Source organism: Anopheles merus, chromosome X (genome assembly GCF_017562075.2).
Source record: "Anopheles merus strain MAF chromosome X, AmerM5.1, whole genome shotgun sequence".
Lineage (NCBI taxonomy): Eukaryota > Metazoa > Arthropoda > Insecta > Diptera > Culicidae > Anopheles > Anopheles merus.
Window position 1 is genome coordinate 9,402,687 of NC_054081.1, and position 25,382 is coordinate 9,428,068.

Consider the following 25,382-nt stretch of genomic DNA (forward strand, 5'->3'; position numbering starts at 1 on the left):
CAAGTGCCTCAAATATCTCCAAAAATACATAGAGCTTGAGCTTCTTCTTATTGTTCTTCTTCGCGTAACATCCTACGTGGTCATGCCAGTCTATACAGGCTTTTGAGACTTCTGGGCAAGTACCACGCAGCCGGATAGCTTGTTTTGCTACGGGCAGACGTCCCATGCGAGGCTTGAACCCACTACGAGCATGGTGTTAAGTTAGTGCGAGTTTTCCAATGTACCATGAGATAGCGCAAATTCAATGTTTAGAAGAATAAAAAAATGAATGAATGCATGAATCCTTGAAGACTCATTAATCTTTGAAGAATAATGAGTCTTTATAGATTCGTGAAATCTTGGAGATTCACGAATCTTTAAGGAATTCGATTCGAGTTCCGAATCACTGATCACTGAAGAATCACATGATTGAATCTTAAAGAAAGATTCATGGAACCTAGCATGTCAATTGCATCAGACAAGTTGAGAAGTTTCTTGAAGACCTTGAAGAGCTTGAAGAATCATCAACCAGCTGACATCTAAAGTTCAGTAATTGTTAAACATAACTCTGCCAGATTGAGCCGGTCTGGTGGTACAGCCGTCAACTCGTACGACGTAACAACATGCCAATCATGCCTAAGGTTAAAATAAGTCACTGAAAACCAAGCTCACTTCACTTGTGGCTACAGGCAGGCCTTGACCGACAGCGGTTGTTGTACCAAAGAAGAAGAACCCGGCAGATGAGGTTGTAACTATTATTGATTCTTCAAGGATCTATGGGTTTATTTTTCTGAAGTTCTTGAATCGTTGAAGATTCATAACTCTCTCACAACGCAACCGAATTCCTTGATTCATCTCAAAGATTCATTTATCTCTTTGAATCTGAAGCTGTTTTTACCCTACAAAGAGTTTAGATAGATAGAGAGTGAGAGAAAATGGGGGATTAAACTACAAAGCTGGTTGCGATGACAGGAGCGTATGGGGACGGGAACGGGCGATACTACAGACGAGCGGTTTGTAACGTTAGTGAGAGAGATTTCGGTATCACCCTAGCCTCGTTGCCATTTTCCACGCTAGCTGGCCCCTTCTCCTGTGGCGTGCCTGTGAGAAGAAGCAAAAGCGGAAATCAGAAATCCATGCAAATACTACACTCTGTGCGCGCGAACAGCACGTACGTTTCGAGGGGTCGCGACCGCGCCTGAACAGCATCCGCTCCAGGCCAATGATCGGCGACTCGAACAGCAGCGTCCAGAGCAGGGCAAGCGTGAGCGTGAACCCGATGTCGCCCCAGAACTGGTACACGGCGAGCAGGTCGGTGAAGTAGTACGGTACCCGCACCGTGCCCGCCATCATCAGCTGGATTGGGAGGTGGAGCAGATAGATCGCGTACGAGAGGCGCCCGAGCGGCTGCCAGACGGTGGCACCGAGCAGCCGATCGACCGGACCACCGTACCCGTTGACGCACGCGAACACCACCCACCCGACGGCGGTCGCCCAGCACACCCGGCTGAGCGACTCGTAGATGGCGTCGACGGCCAGCGGCAGCCGCTCGTAGTCCGGCTGCTGGATCGGGTGGTCGGCGAACAGGACGGCGAGCATGGCGGTGGCGGCCAGCGCCCATCCGAGCCCGACCGACCACCGGGGCAGCGGGACGTAGTGTTTGCGGGTGCGCTGCAGCACGTAGCCGAAGCAGACGCCCACCAGCCAGGCGCCGGCCCGCGTATGCGTCGGGTAGTAGGTGTAGACGTGCCGCAGCCGCTCCTCATCCACCGCCAGAAAGGACAGGCGCAGATGGTGCACGAAGAACAGCACCAGCACGGCCACCATGGAGGCGACGGTGAGGGCGACGATCGCGGCCAGGACGCGGCGGCCCCACCGCCACAGCGGGTACACGATGAAGGGCGACACCAGGTACAGCTGCATGTCCACCGACAGGTACCAGGTGTGGCCGAGGCACACCTCCTGCGGGTTGACGTAGTTCTGCACGTACAGCAAGGCCGACCACCAGTAGCGGCGGCACGGGTTCTCCGACAGGGTCATCGCACCGTCCCAGAACGGGCCAGAGCCGGCGTGCCGCATCAGGGTGGCGGCGAACAGTATGATCGCGGCCAGCGCCGGCGTTAGCCGCAGATAGCGGTGCAGATACATGACGGGCAGGTTGAGCCGGCCGTGCCGGTCCAGTGCGTTCAGTATGCTCCAGCAGGTGAGCAGCCCGCTCAGCAGGAAGAAGGTATCGACCGACACAGTGGACGCTACGACGAGCACGCTATGGTACGACTCGAGCCACTGCAAGAATAAAGCATTGATGAGATGAGTGGTGGACAGGTCAAGACAGCCAGGTCAACCGGCTTACCGACAGGATGACGGGCGAGTTGTAGAGCGGCTGCATGCCGATGCGCACGTAGTTGTGGCTGAACACGACCCACACCATCGAGATGACGCGTATGCCGTGGATGCAGTCGATCGTGCTGGACTTGACCGTCGTGTCCGTCGGGTTGCGCCGACTCGTCGCTAGCAGCTTCCGGCCATTTCGGTACAGGGAAAACATGGCCAGATTGGGGTGCGGTGTACGGCGCCGGCAGAGCGTCACCGCTTCGTACAGTGTGCTCGCTGCTGCTAGCAGCAGTACTGTGCCGAAGACTCCACTGTGTGTCGAAGTGTTAGTTCTGAGTTGTAGAACGATACGATACTTGAGGACGATACTTACATTGCAACCCACTGGGCAGGTCCGAATGTCGGAGCTACCTCGTTGCAGGTCATTTGCACTGGTGGAAGGTTAGGTACGATGCGCGTGAGAAACTGCTGGAACTGTTCGGCGGAGCAGGCGGCTGGGATGCATACGCCGAGGTGGGCGGCCAGCGGGCCACCTGAAGTACCTGGCATGATGCGTTGGGTCGGTGGACGTTTGGAGGGAAGCAGACCGGTGAGTGGTACGGTCAGGAAGCAGTAGCGGCCGCTTAGAGTGTCCGTCGCAGGCGATCCGCCATAGTCGTGCCGCAGGTCGACGCACTCATCGTAGTGTCCCAGTTCGTACAGATTGCCCGCGAAGATACCGGCCGGCCATTTGCCCCACGAGTCCAGCACTGAGGTGAGAAGAGGTTTAGGGGACATGGAGATAGGGTTGTCACAGTGATTTGATTAGGTTTACATTGAAAGAGCTAGGCGGTGAAAGAATACCGAAAATCCTCAAAGTCCCCAAAGTCTTTCAAAATCCACGTTAGATTATCCCAGAAGCTGCAGACTGAGATATTGATCCTAGAGGTCTGACTGAAGATATTTCTAGTCAGTAGCAACTAGAGAAATGAGTCAACTGTGACTCAATATGTCCACACATTGAAGATACATCGCAATTCGGTGCGTTCAATCAGAAAGTCTGTTAACGACGCCATTGTGCTTGAAAATTGTAGATAAAAAATATCTCTGAAAACTTGCACACATCCTGCAGAGCTAGCTAAAACTATGATACCTATCCTCTGATATAGTGATCATCCTGTGTCTGTGGACATCTTACAAGCTCAGCCTTGGTGGTGCGTTCTAGATCCCCTTAGGAACTGTACATTTCTGTGGATGTACTATGGACATAATCCTGAGAAAAGGGGTCTACAGGTTCCAAAATTAACATCCAGCTAAATGGCATTCACTGAAGTAGATAATGGGAAACTGCACACTGAGAAGATGTTTCTAGAAGCAATAGATCCCCTACCTTTGATCTTCCGAGCAAATCTGATGTCAACTGCGAATGCTTCGTAAAACGTGCGGCCACGTTTAGTGCCTCGAACCAATCGAAGTTGGTAGTAGAAATCCAGTTGAGATTAGCAGTGCTTAAGGCTGCAATAAAAGGAATACTTTCCCCCTCTCTCCCAGTAGCACCTAATGGAGCCCGGTCAGGCACTTGTTGTGCGATAAACCGCCCGCGCACACTTTATTTCGATGATAGTTTCTTTAATCAAAGCAATGACGCATTACTAGACCACTTTCGCTTCCACTTAGGTGCTGTGCATTGATCCCGTACAGTGTGTAGACACACATTCGATCCTTAAACCAGCGTTCCTCGGCCTAATCCCGTTCGTCTTCGCGCCGATAAGAACCTCAAGCAGCACTTAATACCATCTTTTTTAATAACACCTTCGTCACCCACTATTGAACACACCTCAACCCCCTACACTAATGGTGCACTTTGTATATTTTTTCCCTATAGCTCTGCGACACGACACGATTTGCTTACATTTCACTGCCCAAAACTCTTTCGCCTGCACGCCGGCCACCAGCGCCAACAGCTCGCGGTCACACGGCGTCCCCGTGGGCAGCTGGCGCGTCACGTTCGCTGATTGTAGTGCATTTACGATGCCGCCGAAATCGATTGATGGATGTGGATCGGCAAGCGCGAGTACGTATGGTAGCACACCACCGAACAACAGCCAAACCAACCGGCGCAACATGGCTTGACGGGTTTGAAGCGTGCGCCCGACACTGACGGATCGGAATGAGGGGACTGTGCGATTAGTCCGCTGGTTTTATACTTGGCTGTCCCTATGTGGCCGCAGATGTGATGGTGATGTTTTGCTGGCCGCATTGCAATGGGTACTTGATCCGCGTTCTGGTTTTTAAAGTACAGACAGACGCACAGACACACACACACATATATACGGTCGAAGATACCTCTGGTTTCGAGAGGTTTTCGAACCGAAGATAACTATCCCCTCCCTTTTCTCACTAGTCGCAGTAGGATGACTGTGTGCATCTTCCACGGTTCCGTAAATAGTGGACACGTTGACTCACAGGATAACAAACACAGTGAAATAAATTCGTACGCAAACAGCTTCGAACTGCTAGAGGACAAGGGATACAAGCGAGTTGTTGCGCAACTGGTCAGGCTCTTATCAGACATATTGGAAGCTCCTGAGGTAGTTCGTTGTTGGGATCCGGAAAGGAATCTCGGTAGGAACTGTGTCTCTCAGAATCCTAGAAAGCTAGAATCGTTGAGCTACAATTACTATGGTCGCATGTATATGATGAAGATGCTCTAGCAGAAAGGTTTACCACCATTTCCAATGACTTAGACATGTTTTTCAGCAATGACAAGAGCGACGCATTAAGCTCCACAGAGCTTGATAACGTGCATAGTCATAGGATGACAGTCGGCGCTAAGTTGTGAGCATTTTCGCACCTAATTAGGTCGTTGAAGTGGACATAGTGCCCGATAAGTATGGCTGTAATTAGTAATGTTACAGTTCACTTGATGCCTTTATCAAAACAAGTGAGTAGAGTTGTGCAGTCCAAAGGTATGGCTTAGGACTTCCAAAGAGAAATAAAAAAAGATGTGTAAAATCTTTTTCGCCCACGACGTGCACTTGGGCTAGCTCTGAAGTAGTGTAGAGTGAAAAATCTCTGGGTTGAGTTGTGGAGCAGATGACTCTCGTGAGATCTTTATGATGACACGACATCACTTCTAGGACCAATTTAAACAGGAGGCAGAGCCCTGTCACGTGACGTTAATTGTTCTAACAAACCTGTCCAGGATGATCACAATTTCTCTTTTTATCTCTCTCTCTCTCTCTCTCTCTCTCTCACTTTCTCTTTTTCTCTCTGTCTCTCTCTCACACACACACTCTCTCTCCATTTGTGTCGTTGACCTGCTCACTAAAGAGCACGTCGTGGTGACATGGGCTGGTCAACAATAATTCTCCAAGATGCTCAGTGCCTGGCTGCAACTTTCCAACCATGTACACACCCGATCTCTGACATCGAGCTCGGTGTGCTTCCCTGCACCTAGTACCGATCTGACCCTGTTGGTTGTTGACCACGGAGAGTTTCTGGCGCAGCTCCATCATTACCAGGAAATGGACCGCGTCGACGGTTGGGCTTCTGTACAGTTTAACGTCGATAATACTTGAGAAGTGCCATCCGTCGGCTAGCACGTGATCAATTTAGGAATATGTCCGTTGTGGTGATCTTCAGGTGTAGTTGAAGTGAGGTGCATACTGAAAAAAAGATGCTTCGCACGTTCTAATACGTGATGGAGGTAAAGTTGATGAGTCTGAAGCCGTTGTCGTTTGTCAGCTGGTAGGCGCTGAAGCATTCAATTGTTGGTTTGTATGCCTCTACCCTTCCGACTTCGGCAACATCCGAACGTCTAGTTCCGTACGGAGTCTGAGCCATCTGGAGTCGTCCGGAGTTGCCCGGAGTCCTGCGGAGTCCTTCGGCGTCGTTCGGAGTACTTCGGAGTTGTTCGGAGTCATTCGGAGTCGGTGTCGTCCGGAGTCGTTTGGAGTCGTCCGGAGTCGTTAGGAGTCGTTTCGAATCGCAGTCATTCGGAGTCGTCCCAGAGTAGGTCGGAGTCAACAGGAGCCGTCCGGTGCAATGTGCTTGTGACCAGGCATTTTGTTGTGTTTGTTTAGTCGTATTACTCTGTGCGTGAATTTCACTAAAGGCCATTATTCCGCCGACTCCGAAGGTCTCCGATTTCAACCGATTCCGAACGACTCCGATTCCGAACGACACCGGACGACTCCGTGCGATTCCAGGCAGATCCAGACGATTCCGAACGACTCTAGATAATGCTGGGCGGACCTACTTTCCGGAGTCGGTTCCGAAGTTGTCGGAGTCGGTTCGGAGTCGACTCCGGATTGTTGCCAACTTCACCCATCACTAGTGCGGACCGTGTCAACCGGAATTCCTAATCATGCCGATTTCAAATGGCACTCGCGCCGAAGAAGATAAAAATTGGGAATTTAAATCTTTGGGATCTTTTAGCATAAAATAAAATAATATCTGCCAGTTTTATCGTAGCACAAATTGTAATTGTGGAAACAGAAACAAAAACAACGGTTAGTTTGAATAAAAATTTCAAACAGAGATATACTGTGGCGCGATTACACTGTGGAGTATGTATTTTTTTTTAAATTTTGATTTCAAGGCGGTTGGGGCGGAATTGCATAAGGCATACATACTTAAAAGGGAAAAAACCTTAAAATAAGAAAAGCAAGTTATTTCATCGCCCGAGCAGCAACACATGCAAAATAAATGTTTTAATTACATTTTTTCGAATGATCATGAACGGTTCCCACTGTGCGCCCGCTGTCAATTGTGCGTCGTTGACAGGTCGCTTGTTTGTGTGTAAACAGAGCGACCGATGCCGTGATACAGAACAATCGCAGTTCACTGGAAATCGGCCAATACTGTTGAGGCGCAGCAGGCCAAAAGGCATGCAACTTCGTGGATGTGAGATGGAAGCACGCCTAGCTCGTAGGTAAGTTAAGCAGGCCGGCTAAAAAAAGGGCGAGAAACAGCGAGAAACAGCTAACACGGGGCTCCTTTTTTTATTATTCTTTCCAATGCTTTATTTCAGTTGCTAGCTTGCCCTACACCCACTGATACGTTCCGTGTTTGATTTCAAGAAGAAAGGAAAAGAAAAAAAAAGGCACAGAAAAGCAGCATGCCGCCCAAGAACAAAAAGTGCTCCATTTGCGGCACGAACAGCACCGCCCGCTGGATCATACTGAGCCGGAAGACGCTCTGTGACGGGTGCTATGACGTGCAGTGCAATCCGCCGCTGGAACCGCGGCAGGAGGACGGGCCAGATGAGCCGGTGGCCGGACCGAGCGGGCTGGGCCGGAAGAGCGAAACGATCCTCGCGACCGGCCCGGTCCAGAGCAATCCGGCCGACGATGGGATCTTTCTGAAGCCAACGTTCATCCCGCCGCGCCCGGCCAAGATTGCGCGGCAGAACAGCGCCACCCTCGACAGCGCCTCCACAAACAGCGCCAGCAGTAGTAGCAGCAGCACCACTACCACCACCAGTACCACCGCCAACAGTGCCACCCACAGCAGCTCGCGTTCGTCAACGCCGTCGAAGGCGGCCAGTCGAAATAAGGCGCGCAAATCGTTCCCGTCGAAACCGAAGCTGACGGACGAAACGAAGCGCCCCAAATCGGTGCCGAAAGTGTTTCACAATGTACGGGTTTTCCTTTCCTGCTTGCCCCCGGCTTGGCGTGTCTTGCTAATGTGCGTCTTTTTCCCCCCCCCCCTCCCCTAAGCAGGACTACTGGTACGAGGTGGGCGACATTGTTTCGCTGGTCGACACGAAGGACAACACGTACTACGCCCAGATACGGGCGCTCGTGGTCGACGTGTTCAACGAGAAGCACGCGATCCTGACCTGGCTGGTGCCGACCACGGCCAGCCCGCCCCCGAACGAGGGTTTCGATCCGGCCACCTACCACATCGGGCCGGACGAGGACAAGATGCGCAACCTGAGCGAGATGCAGTTCGTGATGCACGCGCCGAGCGGCTACTACCTCAACCGGTGCGATCCGTACCCGCGCAAGTACGTGACCGGACCGGTCGAGCGGGACGGCCGGTCGACTGAGGCGCCGCTGTACGATTGGGCCAACATCTGCCAGCTGCACCTGGGCGAACGGCCGGTTGGCAAGTAGCGAGCGGTGCGCGGTAAGGTATTTTGGGGTTTGCGGGTCGTGGTAAACGGTGGGAGAAATGGTAACTGTTTTTGTGCCGTCCTGGTCTAACCAAAATGAGACGAAGCAAGCGGGAGGTTGGGGGGGGGGGGGGCTAGATGATTGAAGTAGTGTGAAGTAACGTAACAGACCGTATTTTTTTTTAGACGAATGCATTTAGGAGAACTTTGCTGATCGTTACGGTTTTCAATCGGCACATCGGTGAGCGGAATTATTTGCTTCGATTATCGAAGCCACACTTGACGAACAGCTTTTTTTTTTATTTTGCTAATAATTTTAATTCATTTTGAGGGTTTGTTACATATGTATCGTTTTTGTTTAGCAGTACAAAACAATCAAAAAACAATTGTGTCGGTTGCAGCAACACACAGACAGGCCCGATGAGCAGTAACGCTGAGCTATAACGACTTTTTTATAGGATTGCGTTTGGTTTTGTAGCGCCACAAGTCGCGGCGGACAGCGTTTGACAGCTCACAGCGTAGGGGAGCGATGACGTTTATACCTCATGTGCGGTTTACATTGAACGGCAGCCGCGGGTTTTTTCACTTTGCATTTTGCACTGCACTGTCCCAGTAGGGAAGTATTATTTAAGAACGTTTCGTCAAAACTTTGATAGCGTGTAGGCAAACGCCGCGGTTGTTGAACTATACTGTACGGTACGAAAATCGAACGACACTGTTGCTTAGTAAGGAGAAATAACGTGTACAGAAATGGTCGCGCACACACTCTAGTGGATAGGAAAATAGGTGCGAATTAATTAGGAACAACGGAGCAACGGAGCTAAACTCCAACCAAGCGTCAGGGTGTAGAACTCTAACACGAATTTATTATTTTACCGATCATAATGAACTCTTGTTAAAATATTACGCTCATCGTGACAGAGTTATTATTCAAGCTGTAACGCAGGAAACATTTCACGAAGCGTTACGAAATATTTCAATATTTCGAATTATGTCGACTGTTGAGGAAATGGTGAAATGGAATGCGCGCGCCTTTGGGGAATCATATTTTGTTGTCCAGTGTTTTCTTTCTTTGTGAAGTATAAAAGAATTGAGAGAAAAGAATTACAAGTCCTATTATGAGTCTCTATACGTTTACATATATTCTTCCTCGCATGGGGTTTGTTTGTTTGTTTGTTTGTTGTTGTTTTTGTGTGTGTTAAGAACGGGCTTTAGGTATGTGCGAGAGGGAATTCGATTTACAATTTGTAGGGCGCCAAAGCCTCCGAAGACTTCGCCACGTGCTCCACCACGTGCTGCGGTTGACTTCTGGAGGAGTAGCGTTTGGTTTTTCTTTTCTCTTTTTTTTGTGTCATTGTTTGTAAAAAAAACAACAACAATTTGCATTCGATTCGGTTGAATTCATTAGAGCTAGAGAAGTACGAAATAGCTAATACCCAATGGGAAATGCGCTCCGGCGAGCGGTCGATTTCGTGTGAACCATTTTTGGTGTGCACGTGTGTGAGTTCTTTCTTTGGTTACGATTAATGTCTAAACGAGAGAGAAAGAGAGAGAGAGCAGGATGTGTACGAATGGCACTGGGATGGGTTGTTTGTCCTAATCACTTCTGCTCTAGATGCTTATGTTAAAAAATTTGCTCTTTTTGGAAACTGTGTGTGTGTTTGAGTGCGCTGCCTAAGGTAAGGAGTGGTCGTAGGGAGCTACTAAAATGTTGATTGTTCCTTGTGTGTGTGTGTGTGTGGTGTGATTTTTAAACCATTTGCACAAACACATGCACACACACACACACTTTGCTCGAAAGAGAAAGAGAGACAGTGAGCGAGGCGCTTCGTTTTTTGTTTATTTGTTTTTTTTTGGTAAATTGTTACTTTTGACTAGAACAATGAGTAAATCAAACGAAAAGCTCCCGCGCACCAGCCGCGTGTACCACCAGAAGGGAAGGTGCTGCAGCTTTGTTGTTGTTTTTTTTGTTAATATAAATTGTATTAAGTATATGAAACTTTTGCGCTGCTGCGGTCCCTGTCGGGGGATTCACGATAATTCAAACATACACTTCAAATTGCACACACACACACACGCACACGTACGCACATACACACAACACACACACACACAAAGGGCACAACACGTTCAACTAACGGGCGTAATATACGTATGGCACAAACTAATAACGAGTAATCGCGTTAACCTCTCCTGCATTGCTAAACCAGTGGAGCGAACGGAAACGGGGAACGTTAGTCTCTAGGATCAATCGGAGCAGGCGCCTGTCTGAGGGGGTTATGTGTATGCATCTCGTCTCCGGGGCGCTTCGTCTCTCCCAGCACTCACTAGGCCGGCGGAGGTTCGTCGCCTAGCGCGCTGGTGGAGACTGCCGTAGCGACGACGGTCGTCGGTAGCATGGCAACGATCTGCTGCACCGTACCGTCGATCGGTACGGACTGGTGCCCCATGGCAAAGACTGGCTCGAGCAGGGGAGCGAGCAGTATTGTGGAAGGCTGCTGCTGCTGCTGCTGCTCCTGCTCCTCCTGCGGTGCGGCACGTCGTCAGGTCATGATGTTGTTGCCGAAGTAGTTGAGATTGAAGTCGTCGAACAGGATGTCGTCGTCCTGGCCGCTCGCCGACGGGATGTTGATGCCGAGCTCGGCTGGATCGAGTGCGACCGAGCGCAGCCCACACTCCTGCACGATCTCCTCCTTCGGCACCGGGTTCAGGTAGTCGGCAATGTTGTACTCCGCTGGGGTGGTTAGGGGGAGATACAGAGAGGATATTGTTAGTGGAGGTAAATCTGTGTTTTTGAAGCTTTCAAAGATGCATGAACCGGGAGAGAGTTCAATGCCTGAATTTTGGGCTACTCAGACTTGTCAGAAATCTTGATGACGTCAGGAGTTTATATATTTCATGTGTGACAAGCTTCAGAGAACGAACTCTCCTGATATCCATGGATCTCGAATGTCTGATATCTTCAAATATACAAGAACATTAGGAACATTGGAATTAGGAATTAGGAAGTCCGCATTCTCGAACCTCAATATTAATTCTTCAAGAATCTTCTGTATCTATCGTCTGCCATTCGGTTAGAAGTTCAAGATCTATTCTTCAAAGTTTTTCGAGTTTCAAGATGCACAGATCTTCAAAGTAGAATGAAACTCAAAAGTTTCAGATACATAGTACATAGGAGACACATCAACCCAGAGAGAGAGAGTGAGATAGAGGATGACCAAGAATACCTACCAGAATCGAGCATCTCGTACGTTTGGATCGTTTGCGTGGGGCGTTCGATCTGTATCTCGGCACCGCGCCGTATTCCATTGAATGCGTCCTCGTCCGGATGCTTCAGCTCCTGCTCCGTCCTGGCCGTCACCTTAAATTGCGCACCGGTGATGAGGTCCGCGTACAGTGTCTGCGCCTCATGGTACGTCGTCGTTATCTGCTGCTGCTGCTGCTGCTGCGGATGGTGATGATGGTGATGATGGTGATGCTGCTGCTGATGTTGCTGCTGGGGCTGATGTTGGACCGGCTGCTGCAGCGTGTGAGACAGATGCTGTCGATGCGGTTCCTGTGCAGCGGCGTTGATCGTTTCCAGACACTGGTGGACGGGAGAATGCTGGTCAGTATTGCCGTTCGATATTGCTTCCTTACGACGGAACAGTTACCTGACTTACCGGCGAACCGGTGGTGGCCGGCGATTTCGGCACGTACTGTGCGAGGCTGGCCGTTGCAGCGGCGACCTCCGCATCTGTCATCGTGTCACTCGTGCCGACCTCCCGCAGGCGTGCGTTCGCCTCCATCTTGAAGAACCACTCGAAGCGTTGCTTTTTCTGCCGGCAAAAGGGAGAGGGAGAGAGAGCAAAAGACACGGTTAATCGGTGGCGTGTGAAGTGCGGCTAGGTGCCGTATGCACACTTACATGCTCCCAGGCGAGAAAGTTGTCCTCCGAGTTGCGGCTCGAGATTGTCCAGAGGTGGCCGGAACCGTGCGACGATTTGCGACCCTTGCGGAAGTGCGGATTGATCGAGAGGTTGTGGCGGACCGAGTTCTTCCAGCGGTCGTCGTGCGATTTGTAGTACGGGAAGTGGTCCCTGGAACGGCCCGGTGCAACACACGTCCAGCGGGCGGGAAGGATACGAAAGGGATGAGAAGAGGACCACAGTCATGAGACAAAAGGGGGGGGGGGGCGAGGTGGCGCAATGATACTATAAAACGGGGGCATTTCAGTGACCGGAAGCAGTCACCCTCGCCCTCGGGACATTACACGCTCTGATCAGCTGTCAACTGTCGTCGTCCGTCGGAGAATGTGATGGAGGTCCCTCCGAGTTCCGAGGAGTTTCTGGTATAAGTGTGTGTCCTCCAGAGCAACACAGACACACACACACACATGGTTGTAAATTAAACTTCGTACCAGGGAGACAGCCGGTGAACCGTGACGGACGGTTGAAGGTGTGGCCCTTTACCCGGGGTGAGCTCGATTACACGGTTCAATGGGTTTTCATCGAAAGTGATACAGGCGGTCGTTTCTCAACTTAGCGAGCAGAGTTTAATTACCTGCTTGCACTCACACACACAGAAACCCCCCGTGCAACTTGCACCTGCACACATACACGGAAGAGAGAGAATAAAAAAACCCGGTAGCCCCCACGGGTACGCGGGGGCATATTTTCGGGATTGACACGGGCCACACTTGGTTCACTGCAGGACAGGACAGGGTTGCAGAAGCGGGCGGTGAATTAATCACTGAGAAAGAAGGTGTTGCGTGCAACTGTCACTGACGAGCTGTGGGAGTGTGCAATGTGAGAATGGGCAATGAAGCGAAAAAGGATACATCCGGGCGAAAGGGGGTTTTGCAGCAAGAATTGATTGCCCGCTAGCGCTGTAATGCCCGTGGTGGCGTTGGAATAAGATTCTAACAAGATGCACAGATCCCAGGTTTTGAGTTCCCAGCTTTCGTAGAATTTGGATGGAATTTGGAATTTGGTTTTGTTGAGAAATTCGGGACATAAAACTAGATATGTGGAAAGCTACAGTAGCATGTGCATTCTTTCTTTTTTTGTAGCACAAACAACGCTTCGAAGAAGTTCCTTTTTCCAGTGAGATAAGAGAACCTTTTCATAGGACACAAGGGAAAGTGCACCAGCGCCTACATGTGCACCTGAATTTTAGCCAGATAAAACTCTGTTGTTCCTCAAGGAATACTGGATGGTTCGCCCGCTAAAGCATTACTTCAACCCGTGGAAGAAGCCCTATAGAATGCTAGAGATGTATCCAGGTTTTTTTTGTTATGTAAACGACATCTCTACTCACAGAACTTATCAGAGAATCTAATAGAAGTTGGCCTACTTTTAGGACACTCTGTGGTGTTGAGTAGTTCACGAAGTCTTTGTTACGAGCTATGAAAGTGTGTCAAAGAAACCGCCGAGAATCCTGGAAAGGCATTACAGAAGTATTCCGTTTTTTAAATCTCAGTACCCAAGTAAGTAACGGATAGAAATATCCGTTTTGCCGAGATTTTGCATACGCCAACATACAGTACAGACAGGCTATAGACATCCTTAAGCATCTGAAAACACTCGCTGCTGTGTTTGTCTCCACTCCCCAAAATTCCCAAAGAAGTCGTAGTTGATACAAGATTCTGGAGCTGGACGTACTTCCATAAAATCTCCAAAGAACGTACGAAACCATTTCTCCTAAAAGAAATGCGCTGGATTGGAGCTGCGTAGACATTCTTTAAATTATGCTTTTACGTGTCTTGAGGTAAAACCTAACCGAAAGCATCGAACCACTACCATTACGACTGCGGGACCGATGCGCCACCAATACTACCATCGCCAGCGAAAAACTTTACTTTCCCACTACTTTCTTCGCCTGGTTCGCATTTCGCGTGCGGAGCTGTGATGTGATGGTTTCGATGTTGCGTCGTTCTGTCCCAAACTTCGGTGCGGATCGTCAATGGGAGGGGTCTTAGGCAAGGGGCGTGCTATCAGTTTGAACTTTCTTACGCCGAGCGTTTGTCGTTTCGCCTACTCGCCGTCGCTCCCCTCCCTTCTTCCAGGTGTGTGTGTGTGTGTTCTTCGATAAGGCGATTGGCATCCTTTTCGGCAACCTTGCCCGGGCTTCCCCGCCCGTTTTGACATTTGCACTCAGCCAGGCAGTTGTTGCTTTGTTTTACTTCTTATTTTGCTCGCTCCTTCGAAGCACAGCCTTTCGGATCTTGGGGCCTTTTGTCGGGGAAGGAGCCGTCGCTGCACGGTGTTCTATTATTGGAGGTTATTTGGAGGCGGTTTGTTTTTTTTTTTTCGTTTTGCTCCAGACACGGACATCAACGGTAATGGACACGTGCGTCCCCCGCTGTTTCTCCGCTCTTCGACGTCTCCCCAGCTCCGATGTCCGCTGTGTGCAAAAATCTCAACCCCAAACCCTTCGCTCTCCAAGAACCTTCTTGCAGCAAAAAGCGTCGTTCACGGGGCTAGAGGGGGGGACAGTGAGAAAAGAAGCAATACCAAAAAAAGGGGACCCGGTAGGTCTTTGGTGCCCCCTCCACCACCAATACCAGTCGTCGGTGCTGTCCATCTGACCGGGCCAGGCGGCGAACTTCGGCAAAAAGCGGAGCGACAATTTTGCTCCAAATTTTAGGACCTGCCCCGAGCGCCATTTTGCTGCCAAAATCGATTGCATTCGATTTTTGGTTTTTCTTTTTGGACCAGCCAGAGCCAGAATCTCAGTTCGACGCAACCCGAGCAGTGCTGTGGAGGAGCTGTCACCACCATTAAACCCCCTGCCTCCTCGCTACTAATTACGATAGCGCGCTGTCGTTCGCTGTTGTGTACCGTACTCCGTTGGTCCGACTGGGAGGTTGAGTGCCGCCCAGCAAGCGCTCGGCTGAGTCGGTGGCATCGATTTTTTGCTCGGAACATTGCAGGCTTCCATTGAGCTCCGGTCCCCAAGAAAGTCCAAAGAGATCCTAATTGCGAAGATAAGCGAGATGTTGGGTTTACATTGTACGATGACTCAAATCCTGAAGAACTTCAATGTGCTCCAACAACGTCTTGGGCCAATTTCACAATGCTCCCCATGTCTTGTGCAGGTTCTCTCTGTGTGTGTGTTGGCCGACATTTTGTGTCTAGCATTATTCTTCCTTTCAAAAATGCTGCCCAGAACCTCCCTCCCACTGTCTATTCCGGTCCATAAATCTTCCCTTCTGGCCCGGAACCACCGCGGCAGTTGCTCGCGCTCGCGCGCCCCGGCGTGTCATAAATATCCGAATAAATCAAAGCGCATTACAAAGGGAAAACGCTGCACCACCACACGTTACATGGCCGTGGCAGGTTGAGCTTTCCCACATGAAAACCAAACCACACACACACACACACACACATTGTAATGAAGTCTTTAGGCAGGAAGGAGCCAGCGGTTCGTCGGAGGGGTGCAAAAGCGAAAATGAAAAATGGAATGACAGCGTTATAAATCAGGCTCACGGATTGACGTTGATGGCTTTCACGTTTTCCGCGTCAGGTGGGCAGACGCATGCGGAAGAACCGGGTAGGGGCATTACAGCGCAAAATATTGGGGGGAGGGGGGGGGGGATGGGTGGAGCGCAGCTTTTGATGCAGCAGAGAGCGGTGGTGTGCAGTCCAACAACGGCTTTAAGAATCTTTTCCAAAAAAATTGGAAGAAAGAGGCGCAGGACAGGATAATCTCGCCCGCAAGGTACCGGGGATGGACCGGGACGGAGCCGGGGGAGCTATTATGCAGAGCAGAGCAGAGACAGGACCCCTTCGGCCAGGAACAAAGCCCTTCTGCAGCAATAAGCGCTTACTGCAAAGGCTGCAGTTGAGTGTTCGGAGCGCCGAGCGACTAAGAAATTCGGAAGCCAATCAAACCCTGAAACCTACATCGACTGTGTATGTGTGTGTGTGTGTCTGTGTGTGTAAGCAGCAGCTGGCAGTGGGTTTTGGGTGAATAATGTGCACCGCGCCCTCCTTCGCTGTTGTATATCTGCCACACGCATTCGAATCAGGCGAAGGTCCGTGAACGAACAGGTGACATGCGAGATCGGGACGCGGAGAGGAGAGTCCACTTGCCATTGTTGGCACCCTGGAGGGTTGGGGAGCAGCGGTATCATTTTTTTTTCCTTCGACAGCGAACACACCGACAACAGGGAAGGGCCACTCCTAGATATTTTCCCCTGCCTGGGCTGCACAGGTTGTTCCACGCATGCAGCAGGACCCCACCGGGAACAGGTCCTGCCCGAAGCAGGGAAGACATAAGAGACTCTAGCTCGGGCTCAATCAGGCGGAACGGACCATTGCTTCTGGCGCGGGGTGTCGTGTGCAAAGTAGCGATAAAATGGAAATTGACCCGGCCGAGGGCTTCCTGCCTGCCCGTGTGTGTATGCGCGCGCGCGCTCGCGCTTACGTTGCGCTCGCCCACCTGCTGCCCGGCTGCGGTTGTCACTCCGACATCCCCCTGGGATTCTAGACCAACAGAAGAGGGTCTGTTTTTTTTTTTTTTTTGGGGGTAGTTGGACTCAGCAAATGACAGTTTTTGTTGTTGGTATTGTTGCTTTGCTTCTGACGATAAGTAATGCGATTGCGAGCGACCGGGGATCGATTCGTTCGATTTATGGTCAATCGAAGCTGGTGCAGGACTCGCTCGGCTGGAATCGTTCGATTTGGTTCTATAATATTTTGCCAGAAACAGGCGTTAGTTAAGGCGTAGTAGCGTAGTAGATTGAAATTAAAGAAACCTAACCATCAAGTAGGCATTAGAATGAGAAGCGAGTGAGTGTTAGAGCTCTGGCTCATCTCTTAGTGAATTTAATCAATCCTGAGTTGTGTAACTCTTTCGAGATTAAACTCTCGATGAGACCTACAGAGTCCTAAAATAGCTCCTACGTGGATTAAATCGTATTAAATTGTATTTTTCGACAACAAACTTCTATCGCTCGCGGTAGCTCGTTTGATAACTCTTTTGCTCTGAGTGAGAGTGTTGGCAGCCGTTTGGCGCTCATTTGAACTCATTTGCCTCCTGCCTGAAGCGGAAGATACACACAAATAAGGCGATCAATGCGTCACACACATCCGAAAATCTAGATGCGACGTGCACTACCACCACATTGTTGTGGTCGCATGGACGATACGAAAAAAAAAAATGGCTACCGACAGCCGTCATTCGCTCTTGGATAGTTGCGCGCTGCCGTCATCAAAACTGTCATAATATGATAACGCGTTTTATGTATGCAGTGTGGTGGTGGTGGTGACAATAAAATAGGCAAGACACAAACCCTGATCGTCAAGCAGGCATGAGCCGATGTGTTGCTTTTGTGAGATGCCACGCTAATGGCGAATGCAAAGGACATTTCTTAAATTTAGAACATTCGGATGAGAATCTCTTTTTCATCTGTCTTTCTCTCTCTCTTTCCTTCACACTCCATTACGCATCGTAGTATAGCCGCACAACATGTTATTAACGGGCAATTTTTTTTCCATTTTGTCTATTATTATTTTATCATAAATGTGTGCACACAGTAGCAGCGCAAGCAATCCTGCCCGCACCAACAAAAGCGATAGAAGAAGCCAACCAAAAAAAAGAAAGAAAAAAAACGCAGAAAGGAAAAGTAAAAAAAAGAAAAATGGGGTGCGCAATGTACAATGTCACACAGAACCCACAAAAAATAGTAAGAAGGGATGGTGGTGGTGGTGGCGGGTAAGAAGAAAATGAAAAATTGCGTTCTCGCGTGGGTCTGTGTGCGTTGTATCAAATAAGGGGGAAAAAAGGGGGCGAACAAAATGGATTTTTACCGACGAGGGGTCGGCACACACGGCGGCCTGCCTTTTACATCGCGCTTTTCCCCCTTTCGGAAAAGGAGCTACCCACACACACACACACACACACGCGCTCCTTAGGTCGACACAGTAGAAGGGCGGCGTATGGCGTTACACCCTATTCCCTGCTTGCTGTGCTTCGATTGCGAGTTTATGTTCCGCTGGAAGGACGTTGCACGGACCTGCGCACAACGCGCTGCGTCCACCGTGGAAGAAGGAAGCTCCCCTTGGTTTTTTGTGGGGGGGAGGGAATGGAGAGAGGACGCCGAGGGCGCCAGCAAGTTGAAAGAAACCGCAATTGGAAGGACAACAACAGGACAGCGAACAGGTCGCCGCTGACCAATCAGAGAGCCACTGGAAGTGTGCTGACCACTGGGGAATACTGATAGTCCTCGTACATCGATGTGTGTGTGAGTGTGTGTCCACAATGGTGGCAAAATAACAACCACAAACCACACGCACAGGGAAGGTCATTGAATAAAGGGCGTTTACTTCGTCGCGAGCTGGGTAATGCTGCTTGAGCTTGTTTTTGTTTGCGTTTGCGATGGAGCGCTCACCGATTCCGCCATTTGTAAATCGTGCACTGATAAGCAGTAAAGCAATGATTGGAGTTAAGTTTTGAGTTTTAATGAACACAATCTTCAAGCCTAAATAGACTTTTTTTTAAATTAAGCAAGGCGAAGACGCCGAATTCAAAAATAAATTGGGTAAGATGGCTTCTGAAGCATTTCATGTGACCTCACAATAATTGTTTCTGCTCAAAACCGCATTCCAGTGAAGATGTTAACATCATTTCATTATTTTTCGTTTAATTTTTATCATTCCATTGCTTCATATTGTGGAAAGAATGATATAAAAGATATCATCTCAAAGGATACCTTTGAGAACTTAAATTAACTTACGTTAAGAGGTTGAAATTTGAAGTTTATGGGCGTATTTGAATAAATGGAACCCTAAAAAAATACCTCACCTTCCCACCAAGCATTCCGATTCACTTTGTACGCCACCTCTAATGTTGATTGAATCTGATTCAGATTCATGATTAGATTTATCTGAATGTCGGTTGAAAAGTTTTATGAAACTCAAAAGATTCAAGATTCTTCTTGGCGTAAAGGCCTACATGTGGTCATGCCAGCCTATGCAGGCTGTCGAGACTTCTTGGCAAGTACCACGCAGCCGGATAGTCTGTCCTTGCTGCGGGAAGGCAAAATCGCGCAAATAATTTTTTTTGAAAGTCATACATCTGGGAAAACTCATGATTCTTTGGGTATTAATGATTCTTTATGGACATATCAATCCTTGAATCTTTATAAACTCATGAATCTTTTGAGATTCTATACAGATCAACTATCGCTAAAGCTTCATAAGAAAGAATCCCAACGAAAGATTCATGAAATACAACATGAACGTGGCCTTGTTTGCGCTGCGGTGGCGTGTGTTTGACCTGGTGGCCATTAAGACACCCGCCCAAGCAAACAGTGGCCTGGATGGTTGAGGTTTGTAAACAACTTCGCATGCCAGCGCCGACCAACGATACTTACGAGATCCACTGGTAGATGGCGGCCACCGTCAGGTCGCCCTGCTCCTCCAGCGCGTACTCTATCAGCTCGGTGTAGGTGAAGGGCGGCTTCTTCGGTCTGTGTAAAGTCAGGGGGACGTCACAGCATTAGCGACCGACCAGTGTGGAACATATGTGGCACCGAAAATACTTACGACTTTCCGTTGCTGCTCTCGATCGTCACATTCTCGCCGACGTTCAGATCGCCCTCCTCGATCGCAACCGTGCCAGAATCGGGACCCAGGCCGCCACCGCCGCCGCCACCGCCCGCTCCAGCACTACCACCGGTGCTACCGGCGGCACCACTGCCAGGGAGGGCTCCGCCGTCCTGGTTCGCCCCACCCGGTCCCGACCCGAACGCTCCCTTCGAGCGCTGCTTCCGGTTGGAGCGGGGCGACAGGTTCGGGATGTCATCGAGCTTGAAGTTGAGCAGCCATGACAGATTCTTGCAGTCTTCTGGTGTGTCGGGGGTTTGTGATGCTGCAAAAGGGGAGGAATGAAAGAGAGAGAGAGAGAGGGGGGAACTATTGATGAAAGCTGGCAATCAACTACAAGTACAGCTAGCGGTGGCAGGCAGGTGATGATGGGGTCTCCATGACCGGGTAGTGTTTGTGTTCAATTTCATCGCCATCCATCCACATCAATCGCGTTAAATGGTAGGCAATTTTATGCACCGGTGCGTTTCGATGAAGTACTCGCCGGAGCGTGAAACCGTTGGGTCGTTTGATCGGTTTTTTACAAATACAAACACACACAAACACACGTGCGCGTGCAGCGGAAGGACACGCGGCGATCACGCATCATTACTGCTGCCCGGGTGTTTGGTTCAATATTGGTAGCAATTTCAATTTCCGGCCGAGAGAGCTCTCTCTCTCTCTATTTATGAGTATTACTCCCTACGCTAGGAGCTTGGAGGTATCCGAGGTCCGAGGGGTTACCAAACATTAGAATCTGGAGCAACTTTTTAGTTACGGAAAGTTTTGTTAGAATTCCCACAATTCTTCAAAATACTTGGAATTAGGCTTCGGAGCTTCAAGGCACTACCATCAAACTGGAATGGCATGTTGCACAATGTTTTTGGACTCTCCAATGTTCTCCAATTCAGTTAGAAACGGAATTTCGAGCTCTAAAGGAATTACCAACAACAAGAACCTTGAGTGGCACTCATTACACATTCTTATTTTTGAGTCAAAATGTTCCCCAAACTGCTCGGAATTAGCTTTGCTTTGGGTATCCCAAAAAACCATTGGTATTTTTGGAGCTCCAAAGTTTCTCTAAAATCCTTTAAATCGATCATTGATGCCCCAATTATTGACCAACAACTGCTTACAACTTATTTCACAATGTTACATTTGAGTACTCAATGTTCTCCAAATCGGTTCCGAAATTAGACATTGGAGCTCCAAAGAAATTACCAACAACTTGACCTTTCCGAGACAATTCTTTGAGAGCTTGTTGGAATCTACCACTATTCTCCAAAAATCTCGAAATTAGAGCATTGGAGCTCCAACGAAGCAATTGCTCCCCGTGGATTAATAGTCCAGTGTCCTTACCTAATCGCTCGGGCGTCTTCATGCCGTTCGTGAGCGTCAGCCCGGCAGTGGCGGGTGTCGCCGAGTCGGCACGCCGCGGGCTCCCCCCGTCCGTGGACCTTGGGCCGGGCTCGCCGGCATTCGGCCAGCTCTGATTGTTGATGCCATTGTTGTACGGGCTGGTGTTGCCACCGCTGCCTCCAGCAGCACCACCACCACCACCACCACCGCCGCCGCCAAACTGCTGATTCACTGATTCTTGATTGTTGCGATGGGTGTGCGCGTGGGTGTCGGCGGAGGATGTGGGCGTCGCGGGAGCTGATGGCGGTGGCGGTGGCGGCGGGGGAGGAGGAGGTGGAGGCGGAGGGAGAGTGGGTGGCGGTCGGGGAGAGGACGGCGAGGATGTCGATTGTTGCTGAGGTTGATGGTGTGTATGCAACGGCTGGTAGGGCTGGTGATGATGGTGCTGCTGCTGCTGCTGCTGATGATGATGGTGTGAGGTAAGATGCGCATGTTGCTGATGATGGTGATGCTGCTGCTGTTGTTGTTGATGGGTGGTTTGTTGATGTTGGGGCGGTAGCTGCTGATGGTGCTGATGCTCGGTGCTGACGATGGAGTAGCGATGGTGGTGCACGTTCGTCGGCACGGTCGCGGCTACACCGGCCGCCTTCCGGTCGAGATCGAGCAGCTCGGCCGTGCTGGTCCAGGTGGAGGAGCTGATGTCGGTCAGCACGATGCCCCCGTTCGTGTGGTGCACCACGTCGCTGCCGACCGGGGCCAGCACGGTCGAGGTCAGGTGGTGCTCGCTGATCGGGATGACCTCCGTCGCTTCCGTCTCGATCGTGCCCGGCACGTCGTAGATGTACGTCGCCATCTGGTGATGGTGATGATGGTGATGATTCTGCTGCTGCTGATGATGGTGTTGGTGGTGTTGGTGGTGGTGGTGGTGGTGATGTGGATCGCCTCCCGCATCACTTAGCGGGTTCGCCGAGCTGTTGTTGTTCGTGTCGTTCGGTCCAATCACGTAGAACTGCCCTATGCCCGACACGCCCTGGAACGCTTGCCCGAACGCGGGGAACTCGTGCAGCTCGACGCCAATGCCACCGCTCTGCTCCACATCCTTGCGCTGCTTCGTCCCGAGCGGGCCGGTTCCGTCGGCCAGGGTGGAGGAGTACGGTGCCGCCACCGTCACCGACACCGGGTAGTGGTCCTCCAGCTCGGAGATGGGCAGCTTGCGCTTGAGCGCACTACGCCCCGTCGGACTGCCGAGATTCGCCTCCAGCGTGATCGTATCGATTGGCGTGACGACACTGTAATGTTGCTGGTGCTGCTGTAGCTGCTGCTGCTGCTGCTGCTGGTCGGTGTGACTACTCAGGGTGGTCAGCAGGGAAGGTATCGTAACGGACGAACCACCGCAGCTCGGCGTCACGTACAGCGAACGCTGCATCACGCTGCCGAGGATGTTTCAAAAATGGATACAGGAGAGGCACACAAACACACACTCTTTAGTTCACTCCACTGGGACAAAATTCACAACAACACCGTCGGACGCTCTTCTGGAGCAGAGCTACCATTACCACTGCGCGCTTGGAATTTCGGGAGGGGACCCAACAAAACAACGCGACAATTAAAAAAAAAACCCGAATATTGGCTCACGCTGGCACAGGCATCGATTCCAAGATGGCGTCCTAGTGTCAGAATTTGATTGGATCGGGATTTCCAATCCTTCCAGGTGTTCCAGGCAATTCGCGTCCTCTTCGCCGTTAGGTTCCTTCAGAAGCACTCCAAAGTCCGAACTAAGGACACAATTGCAACTTGCGACGCAATTCGAGGGTTGCGACACACCCACACACAAACACATACACAGCACTACTGCTGCTACTCCAACATGATTATGAGATAAGTTTTCTTACACAACACACATACACACACTCACACACAGACACACACACACTGTGTATTTGTATAAGGGACTCTTCTGAGCTAGGGCCTAGTACACCTGCGACGACCCTGTCCACCGACGTCCAGCAATCAGCGGCTCCAAAGGCTGCTCCCCCATGCCCCAAGACAGTCCCGAGAGCTTCGTCCACTTGCTTCCCACCACTCCCCACCCCCTGCTAGCTAGGTAGACGAGGTAGGAGTCGTCGTGTAGGCTCGCAGGCGCTCGCTCGCCTCTGCGACACTTTTTCGTCCGTAGTACCGATACGGTGCGCTCTGTACCATCCGCTACCTTCGTGCGGTCGACAAACACTGCCGGAAACGCAAGCGCATGCCGCTCGGTGAAGCTGTGGGCAAACACAAGGGACCCCATAGGACCCGTCCGTCGGTCGGCCGTCCTTGTCGTTCGGCCGCTGGCGCTGCTGGTTCCTTCGCTGTCGGTGCGCCTTCGCAAGCCGTCTCGCTTGCACGCAGCTTCGGACCGCGGACATTTTGTGCTGTTTTTGTTTTATGTTTTTTTTTTGTTGCTTCCTCTTTGACGTCCTGATTGCCCTCCCAAACCCTTCCTCCCCCCGGTTCCGGTGGCTCCCCCGGAGTTATTTCAGCTCTCGCCCCCCATATACTCCATCGAAGGATGTACTGGGCATGGGCAAACGGTAGGATATGCCACCCGAGCGTGGGCGAGAGCGAGCCAGATTGAGCCTCCTGTGCTGTCCATCCCCCCTTCATCTCCTCCCCATCCCTCCCCCGTCGATAAAGGATCCTTCGCGCAGTGCGCACCCTTCGTGCACCGTTCGGCCGGATGTCGATGTCCTCCGGGTGCATGGGTTTGTCCGCTGCCGGTGAACCGTGACGAGAGGTGCCGCGCGAGGGACGCACTGTCGCACTCGCCGTATCGATAATCGGTTGCGCATGAAAGAAGACGACGATGGGGGCACTGCGAGGGGGAAAGAGTAGGACCTGTTCGGTATGCAAAAATAAAAAAAAACAATCCAGCGGTGAAATTTATTTCGGGAAGGAAAAACGAACACGCGGTGCGTTTGAGTTTTTCCCTTTTGCTTGCCGCTTGCTGTCCTGCCACACCGCTTTCGAACAATGCTGTCCGCTGTACTACACTGCGTGCCAAACGGAACGCCTCACCTGAAGTGTACACCTTCGCGGTGAATGGGTGAAAACAATTAAATTAAACAAAAAACCTACTAATGCTTGGGATTGGCAGTGTCAACAATAAACAAATCTACAAATGAAATAGAATTATTGAAATTTAGTGTTCCATAATGTAAGCCTCACCTGTTGTAATAGTACTTGCGGGGAGTGCAGTCGGTTCTCGAGCTACACCGTTCTTTTCAATTTTGAATTTTGCAGGTATGGGTTTTTCTAGTTTTTACAATTATGGATGTGTTTTTTTTTACATTTTGAAATAAAAAAAGCAATGATTTGTTGTCAAAAACCACATAAGGGAAAGTTGGGGTAGTTTCGACATTGGGGGTTAAATCGTTTCCTCTGCAGCTTTAGTATTTATTGTTCCTTTTGAAAAAAAGTTAGTACACCTTATTTATACTAATTCTTTAGCATATGTTGTGTCACTCGGCACTGAGCATAAACCTGTCAATTGTCAAAATAAACAAAAAAAATCCTTGGTGCTTCTTACTAACAGCCGGTGTGAAGTTGCACCCTCCAAGACTTAAGTAAATGTGGCGCATTTTCAACTAAATTGGAGTTGCCATGTGAATAGTATATTGTTTTATATACACTTTTGTTTACTTCTGTATTCAAATTTATATTATACTAGATAGTGGACAATGTCACCAAAATATGTGTGGCCAGTGGGGGTAAAATCAATACCTCACAAAGTAGTAGTTGGATGCCTATTTAGTAGTATTCAAACATTACATTTATAACACAATTTGAAAGTGTCTACATGTTTATACTCAATTAAAAAAACACCCTAGAAGCTATACAACTCGTGATGTCAACAAAACAGTTAATAAAGTTTGAAATCCGAGAGCAACACTTATTGGATACGTCGCTGATTGACTGTACTGGAGCAAGAATTAGTCGAACGAATGGAAAGAATCTACACGAAATGGAGAGCCAATTTTATAAGATCACAATTTTATATG

At 50.0% G+C, this 25,382-nt stretch overlaps 3 protein-coding genes across 3 annotated transcripts; 1 reads left to right on the plus strand and 2 right to left on the minus strand.

Moving 5' to 3' along the window:
• Positions 1 to 636: 636 nt before the first annotated feature.
• LOC121588696 (nose resistant to fluoxetine protein 6-like) lies at positions 637 to 4,504 on the minus strand. Its single transcript, XM_041906957.1, has 5 exons — positions 4,205 to 4,504; positions 2,687 to 3,062; positions 2,333 to 2,624; positions 1,155 to 2,265; positions 637 to 1,080 (listed from the first exon to the last, which is right to left on the minus strand). Exons 1-5 carry the CDS (start codon positions 4,416 to 4,418, stop codon positions 980 to 982), a joined length of 2,094 nt encoding a protein of 697 aa, XP_041762891.1. The 5' UTR covers positions 4,419 to 4,504; the 3' UTR covers positions 637 to 979.
• A 2,596-nt stretch (positions 4,505 to 7,100) lies between these two features.
• On the plus strand, positions 7,101 to 9,460 carry LOC121594729 (GATA zinc finger domain-containing protein 1-like). Its single transcript, XM_041918351.1, has 3 exons — positions 7,101 to 7,228; positions 7,328 to 7,933; positions 8,019 to 9,460. The coding sequence occupies exons 2-3, from the start codon at positions 7,415 to 7,417 to the stop codon at positions 8,412 to 8,414; spliced, it is 915 nt and encodes a 304-aa protein (XP_041774285.1). The 5' UTR covers positions 7,101 to 7,228; positions 7,328 to 7,414; the 3' UTR covers positions 8,415 to 9,460.
• Positions 9,461 to 10,199: 739 nt separating this feature from the next.
• LOC121594721 (homeotic protein female sterile-like) lies at positions 10,200 to 24,542 on the minus strand. The gene is made up of 7 exons (XM_041918341.1): positions 21,343 to 24,542; positions 19,945 to 20,269; positions 19,773 to 19,868; positions 12,321 to 12,492; positions 12,067 to 12,231; positions 11,645 to 11,999; positions 10,200 to 11,147 (listed from the first exon to the last, which is right to left on the minus strand). The coding sequence occupies exons 1-7, from the start codon at positions 22,766 to 22,768 to the stop codon at positions 10,957 to 10,959; spliced, it is 2,730 nt and encodes a 909-aa protein (XP_041774275.1). The 5' UTR covers positions 22,769 to 24,542; the 3' UTR covers positions 10,200 to 10,956.
• Between the last annotated feature and the right edge of the window lie 840 nt (positions 24,543 to 25,382).